General features: G+C 34.0%; 3 protein-coding genes across 25 annotated transcripts in view; 2 read left to right on the top strand and 1 right to left on the bottom strand.

Moving 5' to 3' along the window:
• Positions 1-80: 80 nt before the first annotated feature.
• Positions 81-15,643, top strand: LOC123677439 (protein 60A). The gene is made up of 6 exons (XM_045613947.1): positions 81-689; positions 2,495-2,681; positions 5,082-5,236; positions 13,325-13,510; positions 13,576-13,652; positions 15,212-15,643. The coding sequence occupies exons 1-6, from the start codon at positions 284-286 to the stop codon at positions 15,470-15,472; spliced, it is 1,272 nt and encodes a 423-aa protein (XP_045469903.1). The 5' UTR covers positions 81-283; the 3' UTR covers positions 15,473-15,643.
• On the bottom strand, positions 7,320-12,835 carry LOC123677437. Of its 4 annotated transcripts, XM_045613945.1 has the most exons (9): positions 12,320-12,825; positions 9,367-9,585; positions 9,076-9,294; positions 8,762-8,905; positions 8,493-8,555; positions 8,233-8,337; positions 7,959-8,179; positions 7,706-7,865; positions 7,320-7,447 (listed from the first exon to the last, which is right to left on the bottom strand). In XM_045613945.1, the coding sequence occupies exons 2-9, from the start codon at positions 9,560-9,562 to the stop codon at positions 7,344-7,346; spliced, it is 1,212 nt and encodes a 403-aa protein (XP_045469901.1). In that variant the 5' UTR covers positions 9,563-9,585; positions 12,320-12,825; the 3' UTR covers positions 7,320-7,343. The 4 variants fall into 4 exon arrangements, with proteins under 4 accessions (XP_045469901.1, XP_045469902.1, XP_045469900.1 ...); XM_045613946.1 differs by lacking the exon at positions 12,320-12,825 and having other exon boundaries at positions 8,762-8,875; positions 9,367-12,279; XM_045613944.1 differs by lacking the exons at positions 7,320-7,447; positions 7,706-7,865; positions 7,959-8,179; ... (3 more) ...; positions 9,076-9,294; positions 9,367-9,585 and adding an exon at positions 9,868-12,024 and having other exon boundaries at positions 12,320-12,835.
• A 437-nt stretch (positions 15,644-16,080) lies between the features above and the next one.
• LOC123678122 (patronin) overlaps positions 16,081-22,857 on the top strand; it is a 67,291-nt gene continuing 60,514 nt past the window's right edge. For 6 of the 20 annotated variants that reach the window (XM_045614935.1, XM_045614941.1, XM_045614947.1 and 3 more), the window contains exon 1: positions 16,082-16,450. In XM_045614935.1, coding sequence (XP_045470891.1) covers positions 16,313-16,450 — 138 coding nt within the window. In that variant the 5' untranslated portion in view covers positions 16,082-16,312. Of the gene's footprint in view, positions 16,451-19,545; positions 19,907-22,857 lie in introns of those variants that run through there. The other 14 variants (XM_045614937.1, XM_045614943.1, XM_045614949.1 and 11 more) reach the window with 5 other exon arrangements.

Here is a 22,857-nt window from a genome sequence, read left to right on the forward strand (position 1 = left end):
TTCTAGTACGTAGATCGGTATTATGAGTTGCCTACTTATTACTCTTCAAGTTAATTAAAACTATTGGATACCTCAACAACTGACCGCCTGCGGGTCTGAAACCCGTTTTTGAAGAGGAAACTTCATAAAGTTAAACAGCAACCCACACTTTCAATTATGATTCCTACATGTGAACAGTGAGTGTTTATACTTCTTTTGAAACGGACAGAAATCCAAATTTACGAAGAGTGCGTGTTTCGATTCACCGAATTAAATTCCTAGTGTTTAACTATCGGCTTACAATATGAAAGAAACTATATTAGCTCCGATTTTATTTTTTATACTTTTGAATGTTATTACAAATGTTAAGTTTACAAACAGTCTGCGGCCTTCGGGCTTCTACAGTGATAACGAGAACGATCAGACAGAAATTGATTGGTCGATGACTAGAGAAGAAAAACAAGCTATGGAAATGGAACTCCTGAATCTTTTGGGTTTGCCATACAGGCCTAAAAAAATTAACGAGTCTCATATCAAGAAAGCGGCGCCGAGATTCATGATGGACATATACAAGGCGCTCATGGAAAAAGAAAACGAAGATGAAAACGAGGATAGTCACAGGATTAAAAGGAGCAGCGACTTGGATTTGAATTTGAGCGAAAAGAATGCAATTGATGAGAGCGATGTTATTATGACTATTGAGTCTGTTGGTGAGTGGACCCAAATTGTCTCCACTGTTGAGGTCTAACAATTATTGAGTAGAAAAACAATCGCTTCAACTGATTAGTGTACATTAAATCATCTAGTTGAAGAATTCTATGTCAAAATCAAATCTGCCCGTCCGTCCAGACGCTGAGTATACGATAATTCTCGAACAGAATGGACTATGGCTATATAAATTCTTGAAATTTTCAGGGTCCGAATATCTCTGTTAAACATATTTCCTAGAATTCGATTTTTCAATGAGATGCTGAAATTTAAGTTAAATTGATGAAAATCCTATTATTAGGTGTTTGAATTTTGTTTTGGTGAAATTTCGATATTTCAGAATCTGTCCGTTAGATTTTACTGAAATTTTGAGTTTATACAGGGTGTTCCTGAAGTGGAGGCACAGATAAAGGAAAATCACAGATTCCTCGGATAATTTTAAGAAAATAAGTCCCATAAACATGAGCTCACAAATGCTTTGTTTTCGAGTTACACAGGATGTTAATCAAAGTTTGATTTTTTTTAAAGTTTTTTCTCATATTTCCTTTCCTTCACAAGTTATTTAACATAATATATTCCAATTTTAAATGAAAATCTACAGGGTGAATATTTTTTGGAACAGTGCCCGCTTCTTTCCTCTAGAACTTTCTTTTGGTGGCCAGCACTGGTAGTTTAGAAAAATGTGAAAATAAACTTTGGTCTAGTATTACTCTTTTTGGTTTCTTATAGTTCTGTCGTATCTGATACCGATTTCGGGAAAAAAATTTCAAACAATTGTCTAGTAATCCTCAGGAAAATTCAAATTATTATAAAGATCCAGTAAGTAAGCTAAGATGAATAAATTAATTTTAAATTTTGGTACGTACTTATTTACTCAATCCCTAGCGAAGGTTAATGAATATTCGATAAACTGGTATAATCATCACAAAAAAGTAGAAATAGAAGAAACACGCTGTATCTCGAAAGCAAATCGTTTGCGGCCCATGTTTATGAGCCTTTTTTCCATGAAATTATGCAAGCAATCTCTCATTTATCTTTGAACCTCCAATTTAGAAACACCCTGTAGCTATATACCACAAATCAATAAATAAATAATAAATAATTCCTTGATGTTGAAAGAAAACACCTGGCGATATTAAGTGTAGAATTTATTCACGTACTATTCTCGAAAATATAGTTAGGCAACAGAATTTTTATGGAGTGATTTCATCTAATAAAAATTCATTCAAATAGTTAATAGGTATGCATTTATTCGCATCAGGAATCGAGGTATAGGTAAACAAGTTACAGTTGGAGTTGAACATAAAACTTATTGATATATTGGACAAGGCAGCTGTGAGATAGGATTAAAAAAAATGAGAAAATCATTAACGTAAAGTCAGCAATATTTGAGCACTCGTTCGAATTTGTATTCTTCTTGTCATTTGCATTCAAGAAATTTCGCATAAACCTTCAAAAGGTTGTAAAATAATACAATTAACCTACCAAAGGAAAGAACTTACACGTAATACTTTCATTAGAATGAATAAGGGTTCTTCAATAAGTGGTTTAATTCGTTTTGAATATCCCGCTATCTAGGCAGCTGACATCTTTTGATATTTGAGAAGTAAAAACTACGCCATCACTAAAAATGGAACGATACACGCTTCAACAACGCGTTGAAATTGTTGAAATTCACTACAAAAATGGTGAAAATTTTGAAGTCGGCGCAATTCGAAAAATAAAGCACTTTTGGGTCGCCATTTGAGACCAGTCTGGCTCAAACTTCTAAAATATATTTGAAGTCATTCATCTTCTTTTTTTCTAGAACACCACCTCAATGAAGTTCGTCACGAAAGGGGCAAAAGGTTATGGTTCAACGTTTCTGATGTGCCAATAGCAGAAAATATTGTCGGTGCTGAGCTACGTCTTTATAAGAAGGAGAATCATAAACGGAAGAAGTCCAAGGCACTTTTCACCATCACAGTTTACCAACTCATCACTATCAACGAAGGGTAAGAAAAAACTAGGGAAAATATTTAATAAAAATAGATAATTTAAGTAGATTACAAAAAAAAAATAAGTGAAATATATGAAGTTTTGAGCGCTTGTTATGTTTGAGCCAATTCCACCCTTGGAGACCTCATAAATGTATGTAGGCATTCTATAAAGAATCTTTTATTGTACAATGGTATAGGTATACAGCATGTTCCTAAATTGGAGGTACAAACGAAAATTACAGATTCCTCGGATCATTGAAAAAAGTCCCATAAACATGGGCCTGCAAACGCTTTATTTTCGAGATATAAGGTGTTACAGTTTGATTTTTTTCAAGTTTTTTTTCTTATAGCACATTCCGTCCTCAAAATATTCAACTTGACTTTGGGATAGATATTCCAATTTAAGATTTTCATCATGCTAATTTTGAATGCAAATCTACAGGGAGATATTTCTTCTGGAACAGTCCCCGCTTCCTTCCTACAAAACCTTCTTGGTGGGCCATTGGTAGATTAGAAAAATGTAAAAAGAAACTTTGGTCCATTACTACACTTTTTGATTTCATGTAGTTTTGTGTATCTGCCACCGATTTATAGAAAAAAAAAACAATTTTTTAGTAATTCTCAATAAAATCCAAATTTTTATAAAGATCCAGTTAGTACTGTGATGAATTATTTAATTTATAGTTTTGGTGCTTGGGTAAATATATTTACCCAATTTGTAGAAAAGATAAATGAAGATTCGGCAGACTGGTATAATCATACCAATAAAAAGGACTACATGAAACACCCTGGAAAAAAAAAGCATTGACGGGCTCATCTATATAGAATTTTTTTCTTAAAATTATACCCAGGGAATCCTTATTTTCCTTTATACCTCCAATTTAGGAAAATCCTTATTGTGGTCTAGAAGGGCGCAATAGGTGCATGAATGACGTGCACTCAAAAGCTCCTGACTTCACGACAAATTTTTTTTTTTTTTGAAATTTTTTTTAAATTTTCTATGGTTCTTATGGAGCGATGAACATAACATTTTCCGAGATGCTTGACTTTGTCATTTTATATCCAATCGCAAATTTTCTTCTAGGTCGAATCTGTAGTTTTGAAATTATGAGGAAAACCAAATTTCGAAGGTCCATATTTACGGAACCCCTAGTCGGATTTTGCCCATTAACAAACTTAAGCGTAGCATTCGAGATCCGAACCTATCCTGAAAATTTCAAGCTTTTGGCTCTTTTCGTTTGAAAGTTATCGTGTATAATGTCGTACGGACGAACAGAATCGCATTTGAGGACGGATTCGTCATCAGTGATTCAAACCTTATCGTTTGAGACCATTTTCTGCTCTGAATTAAAAAATTATTAGACGAAATGATGAAGCAATATGCTCAGAGGTCGAAATAGACGCATGAAAGAATTCACGACTTGGCTTGATTTTCAAGCTACTTGGCTTGAGCTCGACTTGATTTCAAGTCAAGCTCAAGTCAAGTAGTAGTTTTTCAATCTCAAGTCAAGTCAAGTATTTATTTATCAAGTACTTGAATCATATCAAGCTAATTGATTTTTTACAGTTTTAGTGTGTAGTGTCAAATCAATAAAAAAATGGTGGAATGAGAAGGAACCTTGCAATAAATACTTTCATTTATTAAAATTATTTTTTAAAATAACCGAAAATATCAACTTTTTTTAAATAGAGAAATTAAATATAAATCATAACAAAATAAAAAATAACGAGAAAAATGAAGTTTCTTAATATTGAAAAAGCTCCACGCTTTGTTTGATTTAATAATTTTCTATCCAGGATTTGAGACACATGAGGCATCTTACAGATTTGTCGCCTAACCTATTGCGGGTTTTAATTTGTAACTGTAAGAGCAGCTCTGGAAAATTGTATATCAACAGGAGCTGAATATGCAGGCGTTGATAAAAAATCCTTGATCATTTTGGCCAAGTTTGGAAAGATATATCTGAAACTACCAAAATCTACCAATAGATTTCATAGAAATGTGAGAAAACTTACTAATAAAGTCAAACTGGCGAATGCTTCAGTTCCTCGGCGCTCGAGGAATCCCCTTATTTAGTCTTATCGCTCACGAGAATGCAGAAATAAATGCCGTGCGACGCGTGCATATCAAGCTCAAGTAATATCCAGTAGCTTGATATCAAGTCAAACAATAAATATCTAAAATCAAGTCGAGTAAAGCTTGATTTTCAAGTTAAGTAGTTGGTTAAAATGTCAAGTTACTTGGCTTGATAAATACCTAGCCCGAATAAGCGCTCAAAAGTAACTCTTGACACTAAAAACCATAAATAATGATAGTCTTAGATATTGCCGCGTCATTTTCAAACAACCTGTAATCAGCAGACATCACTAGTGAATTCTTCCATAGAGATGTTAACTCTAACTTTTTTTTTTCAGAGAAAGAGACTTGGAGTACGTTTCGGCTTTGAATACGTCGGCAAGTTCCACTGGATGGCTGAGACTGAACGTGACAAACTGCCTCGCGAATTGGGTGGCCTTTCCCAATTCCAACAAGGGGCTCTACCTGTCAGTGCACCAAGTAGATAGACCAGGTATGTTATTAGTCATCTAATGGATTCTAGGAGAGAGGTTAATTGTCGGAGGGTCGTATTAGTGATGACCCTTCAATTTCGAATACCAGACATTTTTCTGTTCTGTTTACTTCCTTCGAAATATGTTACTCTGTTGGAACTTAGTAAATGAATTATTTCTATTTCCGGGAGGTCTTTTCCGTTTCAGCGATCAGTTCTAAAATTAGTACGCTTCATTTTACGCTGAAGACCATCGATTTATATGAGGTTCCACTATCATTCATTTTGAAAAGTTCCACATTGCGGAAGGTTCTTTTTTAAAAATTTTTTTTGGAATGGAATAAAAATTGGATGATTTTTTTTTTTAAAATAAATACATATATGCATGATATAACTTTGTCAACTAACCTTTATTTTTCGATGAATTTTCACATAAAAATATTCTATGTGTTTTTTCTAAAATAAAAAATAAGGACGTAAAAACGTATTTTGAATCCTTGCATGTGCTAGAAAAGACGGTGAATCAGAGGAACCTTTGAGAATGCTTTACTCAACATGAAAAGTGGTGAGATCTCAAAAACGCTGAGTCAGGAGTAGATCACGAGAAAGTCAAGTCAGTTTTTTCCAAGAAAAAATGGGACGCCACTGAGATTATTCAAACTAACAATCATTTTTCAATTATCCGTTCAATTCGTGACGAAAAATCTGTCCTGCCTTTTTCTTATATGGGGCGCCATTTTTATGTTAAAAATAAAACAGTAGCTTACTTAAGAGGGTTCTATACTGTTTCAGCGATCAGTTCAAAAATTAGTACGCTTTATATTTTACGCTAAAGACCATCGATTTATACGAGGTTCCACTATCATTTATTTGAAAAAGTTCCACATTGCGGAGGTTCTTTTTTAAAAAAAATTTTTGGTATGTAAAAAAAATTAGATGATTTTTTTTGAAAAATAAATACCTACATATATGCATGATATAACTTTCTCAACAACCCTTTATTTTTCGATGAATTTCCACATAACAATATTCTACAAAAAGTCTTGTCGGAGGCTGAAAATGCATTTTTTCTAAAATAAAAAATAAAGACGTAAATCAGAGGAACGTTTGAGATTGCTTTTCTCCACATCAAAAGTGTTGAGATCTCAAAAACGCTGAGGAGTCAGGAGTAGATCACGAGAAAGTCTCGTCAGTTTTTTCCAAGAAAAAATGGTACGCCACTGAGATTATTCAAACTAACAATCATTTTTTAATTATCCGTTCAATTCGTGACAAAAAATCTGTCCTGCCTTTTTTCGTATATGGGGCGCCATTTTTATGTTAAAAAATAAAACAGTAGCTTACTAGTGACGTTACTACATAATTTGTTAAAGTAAAGACAAGAATACGCCTGAAGCCTTTTTATCTTTTTGTAATAAAACGGCGCACCATACGAAACAAGGCAGGAGAGATTTATTGTCACGAATTGAACGAAGAATTCAAAAGTGATTGTTAGTTTGGAATATCTCAGTGGCGTACCTTTTTTTTCTTAAATAAAATTGAGACACCCTGTCCCAGATAGCACAAGAACATTCATATTATATTCATAGAAGCTCTGGTTGGAATGTTTAAATATTCCAAGAATATTACCAAAACACACTTAATATATTCTGGGTACATTCTATGGACATTAAAAGTGGACTGAGTTTCATATTCTATAAATGTTCCCAGAATATTCTTGAGAACTTTCCATGTACATTTACGGAAGATTCGTGAAATATTTTTCATACATTCTAGGAATATTCTTGAGAACATTCTAAGTATATTTACAGAAGATTCGTGAAATATTTCTCATACATTCTAGAAATATTCTATGAAGGTTAAGATTTGAATTGAGAGCACATTCTATGAACGTTCATTGAATGTGCTCCAGAATTTTGGTTTAATTAATAAATAATAATAAATACAAAAGTAAAATATATATTGAAAAAAAAACATAAAACTGATTTTTCAAAACCATAACATAAAATAAAAAAATAAAATATACATTGAAAAAAAAACATAATACTGATTCTTCAAAAACAACATGAAATAAAAGAATAAAATCTAACATTTTTCCAAAAAAATAATATTCTTATAATAATATAAATTATTTTTCTTTGGTGCATCGCTCCTTACACTTAACCAGCCATTGTTTGGCTGATGCTTCCACTTCCGCTGCATTTGAATTTTTATGCACAGCCAATACAGCATCTGCAAAAAATAATATTTTTTATTTTCTACTTCTATGACAGTCTTGAAAAAGATGAAAGGCTTGTTTTGGTTTGCAGTTAGGGCTTTCCTAATTTTTTAAAACACTGAATTAGACATACTGCTTAGACAGTGCACCAAAAAAACATTGTTGCAATTTTTTAGATACTTTATATCTGTACTTAAAGATTGATCAAATTTTAAACCATATCTCTACTGCCCTGCATATTTAATTTCTTTTGAAGTCCATAAAAATCTCACCTATGAGTACTTTGGATATGAGTAAAACTGAGAAGTTCTTTTTTTTCTTAAATCCTATCCAACTGTACTCAACACCAAGTTGACTGCTTATAAGCTTCTCCATTAAACGTCGTACCATAATTTTGGTGGTACCACCACCAATTCTTGATAATTCCAATTGCTGAAAATTAAATAGATAGGTATATACATCTTTACCGCAGGGGAGCCTTGAGCCAACAAATAAGACGGTAATTGTTGAATTCTCTATACTCACCACTTGCTGGTACTTCTCTCTGTCTGCCAAGTGACTCTCAAAATTGTGCAGTTCTTCCTCAGTTGCTAATGGAAAATTGAATTTTGAAAATACTGATGGAGGAAGGTTTGTTGTTACAGTATTTTCTTTAAGCGCTAATCTACCTATATCATCAGCCAACTGATCCAGTTTAAAATTTAAAATGGACAGATTTCGCAGTACTTGCCGCTTAAACTGCTCATCTGCAAAGCAAAAAAATAATTAAATTTCTCACTATAACGAATAAAGCAATCACCTTTCAAGTAATACTGTCTATTGTAGTAGCTCCCTTCGATCTCTGTTGCTGTACATTCTGCCTCATTTCTGTCTGGATTTCCTGGGACAATTCTAAGTGGATTTCCTAAACAGTTGGTTTTATTAAGAACTTTGAAAACAGTACATTAAAGTATAAGTGGACATTAAGGTCTTTAAAACACGCGCGATTTTTCGAGCATGACGACAAAGCTATTTTCTACAAGCTATTCATAGAGGTAGTAATTGAATTTTTTTTCTCACCTGCATTATCAAATCCTGGGACGTTTGACTCAATCCCTAAATCATCATCTGAATAAGGGTACACTGAAAAATACCAAAATCAGATATTGAAAACTGTAACATGCATACTTTGATGAAAGTACAGCGACTCAATGCAGGAGTGCAGCAATATTATTTAATTACAAGAAAAATTTTAAAGAATTAGAACTACTTTTCTCACTAACAGAGTTATTTCAGATAACAGGGATAATTTTTCCTCAAAATGAATCAGAAAAAAATAAAAATCTCACCAGCGCTTTCTTTATCCCTTCTTTTAAGGGTAGACATCACAATTTTAGATGCTTCACCTGCATTATCAGAGCCTACGTATGACTCAAATCCTAAATCATCATCTGAAGGGGCCACTGAAGAAATACCAAAATCAGATATAGAAACTGTAATATACATATGAAAGTAGAGCGACTCAGTGTAGGAGTGCAGCTATATTATTTAATGGCAAAAAAAATTGAAAATAATCAGAACTACTTTTCTCACTTACCGGGTAATTTCAGATAACAGGGATTTGTCCCCAAAATAAAACAAAAAATAGAAACAAAAATCTTACCAGATGTTTTTTCCTCTCTTCTTTTGAGGGTAGGCATCATAATTTTAGATGCTTCTGGTGATAGACTATCCTCTTTGTCTTGTTCTGATGATTCAGAATCCTGATATTTTTTATTCATTCTGATTTTTCTATGTCCCAACCCTAATAGATCAGAATCAGAATTCAAATCAGAGGTACTCTCCGCTTCTAGAGCCTTCATTCGGGCAACAGATAAATCTCCTGTAATGTTATTTTGCTGTATAATCATTTTAAATTACTTCAAAAGTAGATTGGCGATTTTGTTTCACTTACCATATATTTCCCCAATTACTCGTGTTTCATGTACGTCCCAGTTTGAAGAAGGTGGCATACATTTATTGATCGCTGTCTTGAGCTTCAGCCTATTGAAGGGAGGCCAGTGACATTGGTTGGAGCCTCTCAACCAGGAGACTGGTACCGCTTCTACTGTATCCTCCTTTAGAAAATGGACCACTCTCCAAGCATTCATGATAATGAAGTGAACAAAAACTACTAGATAACAAAATTATATCCTGATAAAAAACTTTGTAACTTGTGACTGAAATTTATGAAAAATACAGTTTAAAATACAATTCATTTTTGTTTCTAATTCGAAAGCCAAACTGATTTCGATGTCTAATATCACTTAAGTAAGAGCACCATCTCACTCCAAGTTTCATTAATATTAGTTAGGTTCAAAACCTGGATAAAAAAAATAGCGACAGTTATAAAAAATGGTGAAAGTATCACAAAATCATTTTGAAATATCTAGTAATATAATTTTTTCTGAATAAATCAATAGAAATCAATTCATTGCAATTACATCTTAAAAATTCTAATTATTCTGAAATAAAATATTTTTGGATATATTTCAGCAATCGTGCAAAAAGGGGAATACAATATATCCATCATTATGTGGAAAAGCTACCATTTTTTTTGAGACACTATCCAAAAGCCTGGTTTCTAATGAGCTTTCCTTTCTCACAAAATAAACATCAATGTCAGATGAGTCACATGAACTATTTGGACGAGAAAAAATATCACTTGTTTCTGTAAAAACTTTTCCATATACATATATTTGTTCCTTCTTTGCTATGAAATTGTATACTTTCATAATGTTGCCATCTTGCAGTAAGCAAAATGTATCACCTGACCTCTTTATATTAATTGTGAAATAGTCAAATCTGACCAACTCAAATTGTGTAGAGTATCCTTCTAGAGTAGGACCATCATTATGATGACGTTCATATTTTAAAACTCCAATGTTTTTTGTTTTTGGAACTTTCATCCTTTCAGACAATCTCTTCATGATTTGGGAAAGCGGCTTATCAGGTTTTCTGACCATGTTTTTTAAAACTTGCATGAAATTTTCAAATGGGAATGCACTGTAGTGATCCAGCTTACCAAACATTTTTACATCATCAACAATATGAACCAGTCCATGAATGTTATGGGATATAAATTCTTGACCATAAATATTCCCAAAATCTTGAACAAAATATGTCAGAAGAGATTCAGCCAGTTCAAAATATTCCTTATCAGCAATATGTGTTTCATTACATAATATTCTGATGGCGATGTGCAGGCATATAAAATTTTGATACTGCGCTTGAGGTAGAAATTTTTCCAAAACCACTGGACCAGAATATAAAAGAAAAAAACGAAATTCTGTAGCTTTCCATCTTTTAACATCATCCAGCGAACGAGGTTTTCTAGCAAATTCTATGGGGGTGTGATTTTGAAAAGATAGCAGCATACTGGATATTTCCCCAACTGCTGATGATCCTAATTTGAAAGAAGGTTTACCATATATCCATATATTAACAATGAGCTTTTTCATCACACCAAGACAAATTAAATGCATATACTCCAAGGGAATATCACTTACCATGTTGAAATCAGGTATATTTTCAAGGGCTGAAGTTCCTGTATGATGTTGTATCTGATTCTTTTGTCTGAAATCTTTATCAGTTCTTTTTTTAGAATTTATCTTGGGGAAACATGTACGATTTCTAATGAATTCTCCTTTTTGCACACATTTGGTGCACGAAAAAAATCCTGTGTGACCCTTGGTATAGGAAATAAACGATTTGGCTGGAGCATCAGCAATGAACGCTTTAATTTTGAAGGGAATGCAAGCACCATTCACTTTAATGCCATTATTAGATAGTTCCACTGCATCTTGGACAAATTCTCCCAGAAAATCATTAGCATTCGAAGGTTTCTCATAACCATGGTATACACCAATAACTGCAACTTCTCTTGGATCATCATATAGAGAACAAAGAATTGGGTATATTTGACTGCCAGAGCTTTTGCTGAGAGGTAACCCATCAATATTAATGAGCAATTCTATTTTATCATAACATTTTTTCGTACAGAGATAAGTCACAGCCTCAGTAATACCAACGTGGCAATAAGAGCCTGGATCAATATTTCTTACATCAATGGTTCGCTTTGTTGATAAAATAGTACGAGCATCATTCGGAAGTTCATCTAACTGGGCTTTTGAACTTTTTAATATCTTCAATAAATCACTTAGAGCAACGTGACTTATATTATATTTAATTGACCACAATTTCAACTTAGACTTAATATCTTCCTCTTTATCAACTTTCTTGTTATCAATATGGCTAGTTTTTGTTTGAAGAGAATCTAATATTGGGAATGAATATTCAGAAATGTGTCCACCTTTTCCTTCCTTAATTAACTCAATATTTTCCATCTCATTCAACTCATGCACTGGGTTTTGCAATTCCGGCATGTGCATTTCAACATCATCTTCATTCCTGATCTCATTCTCAACTATCGAAGAAAAAGAAGCAGAGGGTGGAATATTCGGATAACTCAGGCTCATGTCCGTCTGGATTTTCACTTTCTTATAAAAATTTGCTGAATACTTTCTTGCCATGATGGTGATCTTACTTAGTTATGTCAAGTAAAACTATCACTCTACAAGAAAATCAAATAGGTAGTGATAGAATTTTTTATCACCTGATCTTGTCTTACTAAGTTATGCAAAGTAAAATGTAACTTCGAAATCGATTTGCGAACTTCATCAAACACGTAAACATATAAAGTCACAATAATATTGCAATGAATAAGTGCGAGAAAATATATGACTAACCCAAAATGAAAAAAAAAGAAGGTTATGTCACAGAACACACAGGTGTTCTGTGGTTATGTATTCAGAAACTAATTGAGTGATAGATAATATATATTAAATAACATAATAACCATACCTTACCTTATATGCATATGAACCAGCAACAATATTTATATTTCACATTCACAGTTTACGAACCCGAGTTGAAGATCTGCGTTCTGCATTAACCTAACCTAACACAACGCACAAAGTTAACTTTGTGCCACAGAACATACAACATACGCTTTGTGCGTTGTGTTAGCATTTGCGTTTTTACCAAATGGTGAAACGAGAAACTTGATGATTCCGCGTTTTCGGAAACTTACTCTGGTTCACTCGTAACCATTATTTTACCTTCTAAAAGTAAACAAAGATTAGGGATCCAGTGAACCCGAGTAAGTTTCCGAAAACGCGCAATCATCAAGTTTCACCATTTTGTCAAAACACAAAACACCACGCCAGAGAATGCGATTGGAAAATTATCTTGAATCATTCTATGTATATTCCTCCTGAATCATTCTATGAATATTCGTAGTGTTTTAAGAATATCCCATGAATATTCCTTGGAATATTCTACAACATACCTCTTCTGCACTTTGTAGGAATATTCCTAGAACGTTTGTGCTATCTGGGGTACCTCGGAAAACGAAGCAATTGCGGACAAAAGTTATATAGCATAATGTAATTATTTTTTCATGCAGAAGCACCTTCTGAAATTGGTCGCACTTATTCACTAACACCCTGTATTCAAAATTATAGTCCGTACATGGGCGGTCGGATAGCTGGGCCCGGTCCTGCTTAAACATCAAATAAAAAAGCAATTTAACGAGTTTGATATCCAACCAGTCAAAAGGCTTCAGAATGGAGTCTTCCAACAGAGCCACGACCGCATAAAGCAAGTCAAAGTTGTTTAAAAGTTTAGTAAATCAATGGATTTTGCATTACGATAAGGCACCATCTCTAAATAGTACTTGCAATTATCATTTCAATAGATTCCCAACAACACTCGACTCATCCTATAGAACAACCGCCGTATTCCCCTGATATGCCTACAACAGACTTTTCCTTTTTCCCAAAGTTTTGCTTCAAATTTTTTTCTCTTTCCAGATCATGAGGTTAGACCGGAAGATATAGGGTTGGTTACAGCAAGAAGCGAAGATGAAACACATCCTTTCATGGTGGCGTTCATGAAAGCCACAAATCGTGTGAAAGCCAGAAGAAGTACCAGGGAACTGAAACGGACGGAGAACAATAATGCTAATTATACAACGATCATGAAACGTGCAGTACAAGGTGAGAACATCCTTCCATCAAATTATTAAATGGCGGATGCGAAAAACGAGTGAACTTTTTTTCAGAAAGTGCACCACATGAGACTCCCACTAGCTGCAAAATAAGGACTTTGTATATAAGTTTCAAAGATATCAAATGGAAGGTAGGTGCAGGAATATAGTTCGAAAAAAAAAATTTTAATTCCAACTGACAACAGTTAGTGAAGTTGCAACATCCAGAAGAAGCTGTTTAAATTAAAATTTGTTTCGGTAAAACATAGATAGTGTAGCAAGGAGTAAATGATTGAATTTGGAAAAAAAAATCGTGAAAGTTTTTTCATGTAAACAATTTTTGTTGCTTACATATTGAAGTCGATTTTTGCAAGTTTTTCAAATTTTAGAACAAACCAGCTGTTCGAGCACGTGTACGCGCAATTTATCGCCAGCTAAGTGAATTTGAAAGAGGTCGAATTATTGGTCTACAGGAGGCAGAGTTGTCATTTCGAGAAATCGCTAACCGAACGAACAGAAGTCCAACCACTGTTATGAGATGTTGTCAAGCGTGGTTTGATAATGCCCAAATTCGGAGAAGAGTAGGCACCGGACGTCAAGGGACACAAATGAAGTTCAAGATCGATGTCTAAGACTTATGGCCATTGGACATTGATTTGCGACAAGTCGATCTTTGGCTGATCAGTGGTTAGGAGAACAAGGCCATCCTGTAACTGTTCCGAACGGTTTACCTCCGGATAAGGTCTTTTGGACTGCAGCATTATCGACCCCATCTTGTGTTACCTATGGATGTTGAGCATCGCCGGCAACGATTACAGTGGTGCAGAGAACGTCAATATTGAAATGTAGAATGGCATCAGGTCGTATTTTCAGATGAATCTCGATTCCTCTTGGATGCATATGATGACCGAAGAAGGGTTAGACGACGTCGGGGAGAAAGACGTGAACCTCAGTTTTATGTTGAGCGTCATGTACACCGGACAGTAGGCGTTATGGTATGGGGTGCTATTGCACATGCAAGTAGGTCACCTTTAGCCTTTATTCGAGGTAGCATGACAGCGCTGGGTTACCTTCAAGAAATAGTGAAGCCAAAGGTTCTCCCCTACCTCAACCGGCTCGAGAATCCAATATTTCAGCAAGATAATGCCCGACCTCATGTTGCCAGAGTTAGTTTAAACTTTTTCGAAGCGATCCATGTGAATCTTTTGCCATGGCCGCCCAGATCCGCCGATCTTTCGCCCATAGAGCATGTTTCGGACATCATGGGTAGAAGGCTTGGAAATTTACCCCAGCCCCTACGGACTTTGGCTGCTCTGAGATATGAAGTACAGGTAGCTTAGGAGAGTATCCCTCATGAAGTATATGTGAGAGTTTATAGATAATTGCAGTGGACGAACACATTATTGACAAATTTATTTAAAAACATTGTACACCCCTCGTTTTTTCTCCAAATTTCAATAATTTACTCCTTGATATACTATCCATGTTGTACAAAAGAAAAAAAAAATTAATTCAAACAGCTCCTCCTGGGTGTTGCAGTTTCTTTGTCAGTTAGTATATTAATACATCACTTTTTCTGTACTCAATGAACTAAATAGTGAATAGTTTGAAAGTTTTTGAATATGTTGTCAAATTGTCTTATTTGGACGTTTGACTTATGGTGGATGCGCTCCCGTCAGAATATAAAAAGAACTTCTAATTTTTTTTTCAGGATTGGATTATAGCTCCAGATGGTTATGCCGCATATTATTGTGCAGGAGAATGTAACTTTCCTTTGAATGCTCACATGAATGCTACCAACCACGCAATAGTTCAAACCTTAGTTCATTTAATGACTCCGACCAAGTATCCAAAGCCTTGTTGTGCCCCTACTAAATTGACACCTGTTTCAGTTTTGTATTTCTTGGACGATACGAATGTGGTATTGAAGAAGTTTAAGAAGATGGTTGTTAAAAGTTGCGGCTGTCATTAAATGCAGAAAATTTTTAGAGAAAAACCAGCAATGAATAAGAATTGAAGTATACAGAATAAGATTGACTGAAATTGTAAATATTGATTGTGAGATATAGGAATATGTGAGAGAGAATTTTTGATTATTGTGCGTAGGACACCTGATATCAATAAAATTATTACTTTTTTGTTACTTTCTTTTTTTAAATAAGAATCTAACCTAGCCTCAAAATACCCCTAGAAAAGTATTTACATTATCGTCATAGTTTTCACGTTAGAACATTAATATATTCTAAGGTTTTCACAGAACAATGTAAATTCACGAATGAAATAAGATACATACATGTTGGCAACAATGAAAAAAAAAGTATTACAGATGGCGCTCCTAAACTTTATACCGTGCTTCATTCCAAATTGATCTGAACTATGGATTTGCTTCAATCCTCAACGGATATCGTCTTTTTTGATTTTTCTTCAATTCCATATTCAAATTCATTAGCTAATCCCACTATCCCAAAATTAATAATAAAATTCGCGGATATTTAAATTTGGGTGTAGATGTATAGATGTCGCTAACACCGCTTGTCGATTATTAATTTGATGATTCACCAGAAGAGGAGCTAGTAGTTTTCTTGTAGGATTTTCGTTATGTCAGTTTGTGATAAAATAATTGTCAAAAGTTGAATCTTCCACCTAAAATAAATGGATTAATTCGAAAATATGAGCAATTTAAAGTGTTAAAATAATTAAAATACAGTAGTGACTAAATTTTTATGTTTATATAACCTGAACAACACATTTTGCGTAGGCTGGGCAATGACATTGAATAGGAAAACGATATTTTTCCAAAAGAAACTTATGAATGTGGAGTGCAATTACAAAAATTTTTGTGAAAAATTCTTGTGCTAACAAAAATTTACCGGATAAAACGAAATTTTCGGACGAAATGGATTACGGTGACCATAGGAAGGACATGGATGAGATGTTCACAACCAGACAGGTAGGTGTAAATTCCGATTTATTTTTCGTTTTTAGGGAGTAAGCCGATTCATGTTGTTTTCCATGTAAAGCAGCTAAATTTTCATTATTTTGAGGCAAATATCTGAGAAATTCAGCCAGAGTGAGAAGGAATCAGCTGGTTTCAAGAGATTCTGTTATTGAGTAGGCGAGTTGGTGAACATTTTTCTGAGAAATTTGCAACGATCCTCAGTTTTCCAGAAAAATTAAGGATGGATCTGGATATATCATGGAAAATGCGTTATTTTTGCTAACTAACAATCAATTCCTCAATGCAGAATTCATCACTGATAGTCCTTGATTTCTAGACCAAAACAAGTTGAGTTATTGAAATTATTAGCTATATAATAAAACCCCAGCAAATTGGATGGAATGAATGATTAAGAGTCACATATATAGAGCTCATCATCTAAAACTTACATAAAGAGCTTTAAACATATATCTTTATAAATCAAAAGATTTAACAGGCTCAAAAAAATTTTTGGTTTGAAATTCTCTGCATTTTTCACTAACTATTGGATGATAACTATACTTATTGATTTGAAAAAATCGTAATGTTTTTTGTTTATCTGAAATTAATTACCAGATGTGCATCTAATGACATCAGAGTACACTACACCAGGACTCATTAAAGTTAATTAGTTGGACAATTTTCCACATTAAAGCAGTATTTGTTTTATGACAGAGATAGCTATTTTATTTTAGATTGACTATTTCAATAATTTCCATGCACATAATGTTGCAAAAAATCTAGTTAAGTAATTACTGTAAACTAGGGATATTATAAAACTTTACAAGACACAATGGAGGAAAATGAGCCCAATTAGAGCTGAAACATTCATATTTTAAATGATGATTATTATAGCAAAATGAAAATTCAATAATAATTAGAAGAGACATTTTGGGAAATTGCTCGGGGAATTGATATGAATAATTTGTATCCTCCAGAAGGGTAACATTTCTGCATAGTACCTATTATACCTAATTTGTATTGTTGACATTTTTGAGTTGAACGAAAGAAAGGAATAAGAAGTTTGTTTGGATTCACTTCCATAAAGCAAAAAATGGTATTGGTATGCTGTTACTCCTAATATCTTAATAAGCTGGACCTCAGCCCAGTTAAAAATATGAATTGGTTTAATGAAAGGAAGATTTTTACCTGTGTCTTGCTCTCAAAAATTTCCTCGTTTCCTAGTTTTTGCCAGTTCTGATTGTTTTGTGAGTAGCTATTATGGTGGATGCGCACTATTCTTTAGTTACTTTGGAGACACGTGATTTGAATTCTCTGTTTTCATAAATATAAATTCTTAAATTTGTTCGAATTATTATTATTTGATTTTGAATCTGAGTTGATTGGTTGATTTATAATGGTGAACTTGATTCAATGATCTGACAAACTAGATATAATGGTGTAATTGGAGGTTTACTTTATCTTGATCAATATTGTTCAGGTTGAGACAAACCTGGTTTTCTGTAGGAAAGCTTTGTAATATTCATTGAGCTATAAAGTAGACATCTGTTTCGCTAGTACATGTGTACTTTTATGCCGAAAATTTCAACATCATGCATACATGTGGTGGAATAAAGGAATAAAAAAGGAATTTTATTCATGAAGCGCCTAATTCATGTCTTCAGTACTTCTGTTGTGGAAGGGCTTAACTCTGTGACTTCAGATACCCCCACAGCCAAAACTTCAAAGATTCCAAATCACTAAAGTGTGACAAGTAGCGCCATCTTGCTGAATCAATCATGTAGGTATTATTAAAACACTAGTGAATCTCTCCACCTTCAATCACTGTTTTTATTAGGATGATTAGAGGAAATAGAAGACTTGATTGAAGATTGACATTGATTGAATTCATATAGCAGAGTGATTCTCTTTTGAGCACGATTCTTTAACCCAAAAACGTTTTTCTTTTTTTATAGGTTCTTGTTTTCTATTAATTGACGTTTTTAGTATTGCTCTTTTCACGACTAAGATCTGAACGTTTTCTATCGGCATATCTCGGTCTTCAGTTGTTCGATGTTGTCGTGTTTAGCGCATATCAGATTTTCGTCGTCAGGTCGAATCGACAGTTCTGGCTTGACAGGTACTTGAGTTGGCTCTTTGAGGCGCTGCTATCTCATGAATCATTTGGGGATTTCCCCGTTGTTCAAGGCTCGAATTGTTATAGCCCTCCATGCTTACCAACTGTCATATGTCACCTATCGATCTGTAAGGTCATTATTAAAAAGCTGACGAATCTAGTTTTTACTCATGATACTCGTCATATATTTTTATGGGAATGTTTAAAGTTTTAACGGAAATAGAAGACATTATTTAAGATTGATATTGATTGGATTCATATGGGAGGATGAATCTTGCTTGAGTACCATTTTTTGACCCAAAAGCGTTTTCTATTACTTTTATCAGCTCTTCTTTTCTATTTAGTAACATTCTTAGATTTGCACGCTTGACTATTCGAATATCTGATCCTCTTTGATCAGTTTCAGTCGTTCGATATAATCCTATCGTATTTGGTGCATTCTCGGGCGCATTTTCGCCGTCAGGTCGAATCGACAGTTCTGGATTGACAGTTGAGAGAGTTAATCTCGTTTTAGCGCCATATTCATTAGTACAAAAAGTTTTCTCTTTATTTTATCGGATCTTGGTTTTTTGTTCAGTGACTTTTGCACTTTTGGCTACCTGAACTGAACGTCTTCTATCGTCAGGTCTTGATCTTCAGTTTTGGTCGTTCGATTTGATCGTATCGCGTTTGGCGCATTTCAGATTTTCGTTGACAGATCGAATCGACACCTATCGATGTGCTGGCGAATCTAGTTGTTCACCCATGAATCTCTTATGTGAATATTTATAGTTTTAACGGAATCTTCGCGATTTTGATATACCATTCCTTGTGTACCGTACCAAACTGCTTCCAGGCGTTGTCAAACGTTGTTTATCATAACAGCATATCTGCATAAAACGTATCTCGGACCTTCTATATTTAGCCCCGTCGTGTCTACGTAAGCCATCGCGCGCCCATAACGATTATCAGTTTTCGATCGGTGCTTCTGAAGAATTTTCGATCGGACTGGTCGGCAGGCCGGAGCAGCTAGCTAGATTCCCCACCAGATGAGTTCTTTTCACCTCTTCCACCGGCTCGCAACTCGCCTCATTATTCTCATTAGTATCTTCGTCGGCGGCAACGATTACCGACACAGTTTGCTTCGCGTGTGCTTCGGGCTTTAGTTGACGCGGTTCTTTCGTCTTCCTTTCCGCAGGATCGGATGGTTTGGGATTTGCGAGTAGTCGAGATGGGTTTGTAGGGCTCGGGATCGCGTTGCCATGGTGGTTACAGTGACCAGTGTCAGTACTTTCAGTGAGTACCGCAGCGGCGGGTTTAACAGGCAGGATAGCCAGGATAATATAGGAAGTGTGTCGCTTGTCACCTATGGCGTGAGTGGTTTTTTTTTTTTAGGGGGTGGTGTCTTAAAAGTGGCGGGAATGGTACCACGAAATTTGTGATATTCAGTTCATTTCATTCGTAAAAATTGTTTACGAAGATTGTAGAATGCTTATAATTGATTCGGCAGAAGTATGCTGCCTGTGGAAGCTTGTACAGAGTGTTGCTAAATTGGATAATCCTTAGGAAAATGTCCTATAAACATGGGTCGAGATACAAAATGATGAAGTTTGTTTTATTTTTTGAAGTTTTTTTTCTCATAGCACCTTCCCATTACAAGATATTCAACTTACAAGATATCCCAAATTTAAGTTTTTATTATGTTATGTAGTCCTACTTTTTGTGATAATTATACCAGTTTAAGAAATCTTGATTAATCTTCGAATCAGATTAGGTAAATAAGTACCAAAACTTTTAATTGATTTATTGATCATACCTCACTAACTGGAGCTTCATAATAATTTGGATTTTGCTGAGGATTACCAAAGAATTGTTTGAATTTTTTTTCCCGAAATCGGTAGCAGATACGACAAAACAACACGAATCCAAAAAGTGTAGTACTGGACCAATGTTTCTTTTCAAATTTTTTCAACCTACCAGTAGTCTACCAACAAAAAGTTTTTGAGGAAGGAAGCAGACTCTGTTCCAGAAAAATATCACCCTGTAGATTTGCATTCAAAATTAGCATATCACATGATGAAAATCTTAAATTGGAATATCTATGCCAAATTCAAGTTAATTATCTTGTGGAGAGAAGGTGCTTTGTGAAAAAACTTGAAAAAAAAAATCGAACTTTAACACCCTTTATCTCTATAATATAGCGTTTGCGGGCCCATGTTTGTGGGACCTTTTTGTTAATGATCCGAGGAATCTTTAATGTTTATATCCACAATTAAGGGACACTCTGCATTCCACACACCGTGTAAAAACTAAAAGATAAATATCCCCTCTAAAGTTTTACATTCTCCTGCTCTAAATCCACAATCAAAGGAACCAAATCAATATTTGTCCTATAAAACTGCTCTAAGCTTACACTAATACAGTACAATATATGATTTAACAGCCTAGATCATTTTTAATTAGCGAAACTCATCTCTGCTGTTCCTCTATTCTAGAATAAGTGCGCAAAAATAATAAAGCCAAGTGCACAAAATACAAAAGATGTTTTGACGAAGTGTAATTTTGGCAATGGACGAACATTTCATATCCAATAATAAACGTTCCGAGAATTGTATGTTTATATTATATATGAGAATGCAGAATCCAAAACCACTGCAATTTTTGCAGAATAGAACAGAATATTATCTTTCATAATAGTTGATTGAATGTTGGTGGGTTTGAACCTTGGTTATATTCGATGCCAGATTCGAATATTCATAATTCCAAAAATATTAGGGTTTAAAATATAGTATTTAGCATCAAAACACGTTTGTTTAATGTTTGTTTTCTTGATATTTTTTCAGCATAAAATATTAGGGTAGAAGATAGTTTTTTTTTCAGTTATTATAATTATATAGACTAATTCAAAGTACACATTTGTAGTTTTCTTCTTCAGTAACTCCAGTTCTTAATTCATGTTCAGAATCTTCTGGAACGAATCGAATTCGTATGATGAGTATTTATTTCTAACGGGAAATAACAGTATAATAATTATAACAATCCTTTTCCTAATTATTTGAGGTGATTGAACAGAAACCGTCAGATTTTTTACGTTACTGGTGAAGTCAAGAGCTCTGAACCAGGTTTAATGAGGGAAATAGCACGTTTCTCGAAGTATTTTGAATATTTTGAAGCTTCGTATGAACCCAAAAAAATCAGAAAATATTTTTGATATTGTCTGTCGACCTTTTTCCATTTGAAAAAAAATCGCTGAAATTTTCTAAATTTTTTTCGGCACAGTATCATTAGGCTCCAAATTGTTTGGAAATACATAGGGTGTACCAAAAAAATGTGACCAAACATGTCTTTTCTTAAGGAATTATTATATTATTATTGAATTATCAAATTGCATGGACTAAATTAACCAAGATTGTTCGGGGTTTTATATCCTAAAAACTTACCGTTTTTGAGTTTTCATAAATTGGAGAGTCTATGGAAAAACCTCGGGAAAAACCTAATAATTTCGAAATGAAATAATTCATTTTAATGAGATTTTTAAAATAAATAAACGCAGGTAAGTCCTTCTTTTCGATAATCATTGGGAATATCTGATGTTCAAAATGAGACTTATTCAAACGTTATAATATCAGGCTTATTTCAATGGCACATCCTATATTTTATTTTTTTGATGTGGCAAATATTATAATCTTCAAAATATGATTGGGATGTAATCAATTTTTTATTTATTTTTCATTTGGAATAAGCCCTATATATTAACATTTGAAAAAATCATAAATGAATCGTCTCATTTTGAACACCCAGTAGTTACCAATGATTATCAAAAAGTCATTACTAACCTATGTTCTTCTAGTATTCATCTTCAAAATCCCATTCAAATGAATTCATTCGTTTCGAAGTTATCAGGTTTTTCCAAAGACCCTCTAATATATGAAAAATCCGAGGAAAAATCTTAATATCTCAAAAACGCTTAGTTTCAAACACATGAAAATTCAAACAAACTTGGGTTTATTCATTAAAAGCCTCAGAGTAATAAATATAGAAAGAGGGAGCATATTTCATTTTCGGAGAGCAAATTTTGCCCTCAACATGAACTATCACATTTGACATGAAGCACGCGGAAATGAAAACATATCAGTGAAAAGATATTTCACTAAATTCGCGAGTTTCTCCACGAAGTACGCACTTCTTATGTCCCAGAGTAAATCAACGTTTCAAATTAACTCAAAATATATTGAAAAAAATATTATAATATATCAGAAATTCATAAAACAGACTTCAAGAGCGCCAAACGACTTGAAACAACCGATGACCCTAGGATAGCAAA

The sequence above is a fragment of the Harmonia axyridis genome, chromosome 4 (genome assembly GCF_914767665.1).
Source record: "Harmonia axyridis chromosome 4, icHarAxyr1.1, whole genome shotgun sequence".
Classification (NCBI taxonomy): Eukaryota; Metazoa; Arthropoda; class Insecta; order Coleoptera; family Coccinellidae; genus Harmonia; species Harmonia axyridis.

Excerpts from the sequence above, each read along its gene's own strand:
- LOC123677439 (XM_045613947.1), top strand. The coding sequence starts at position 284 with ATGAAAGAAACTATATTAGCTCCGATTTTATTTTTTATACTTTTGAAT. Across the intron at positions 690-2,494 it reads TATGACTATTGAGTCTGTTG|AACACCACCTCAATGAAGTT; the intron begins GTGAGTGGACCC and ends CTTTTTTTCTAG. Across the intron at positions 2,682-5,081 it reads CTCATCACTATCAACGAAGG|AGAAAGAGACTTGGAGTACG; the intron begins GTAAGAAAAAAC and ends TTTTTTTTTCAG.
- LOC123677437 (XM_045613944.1), bottom strand. The coding sequence starts at position 11,983 with ATGGCAAGAAAGTATTCAGCAAATTTTTATAAGAAAGTGAAAATCCAG.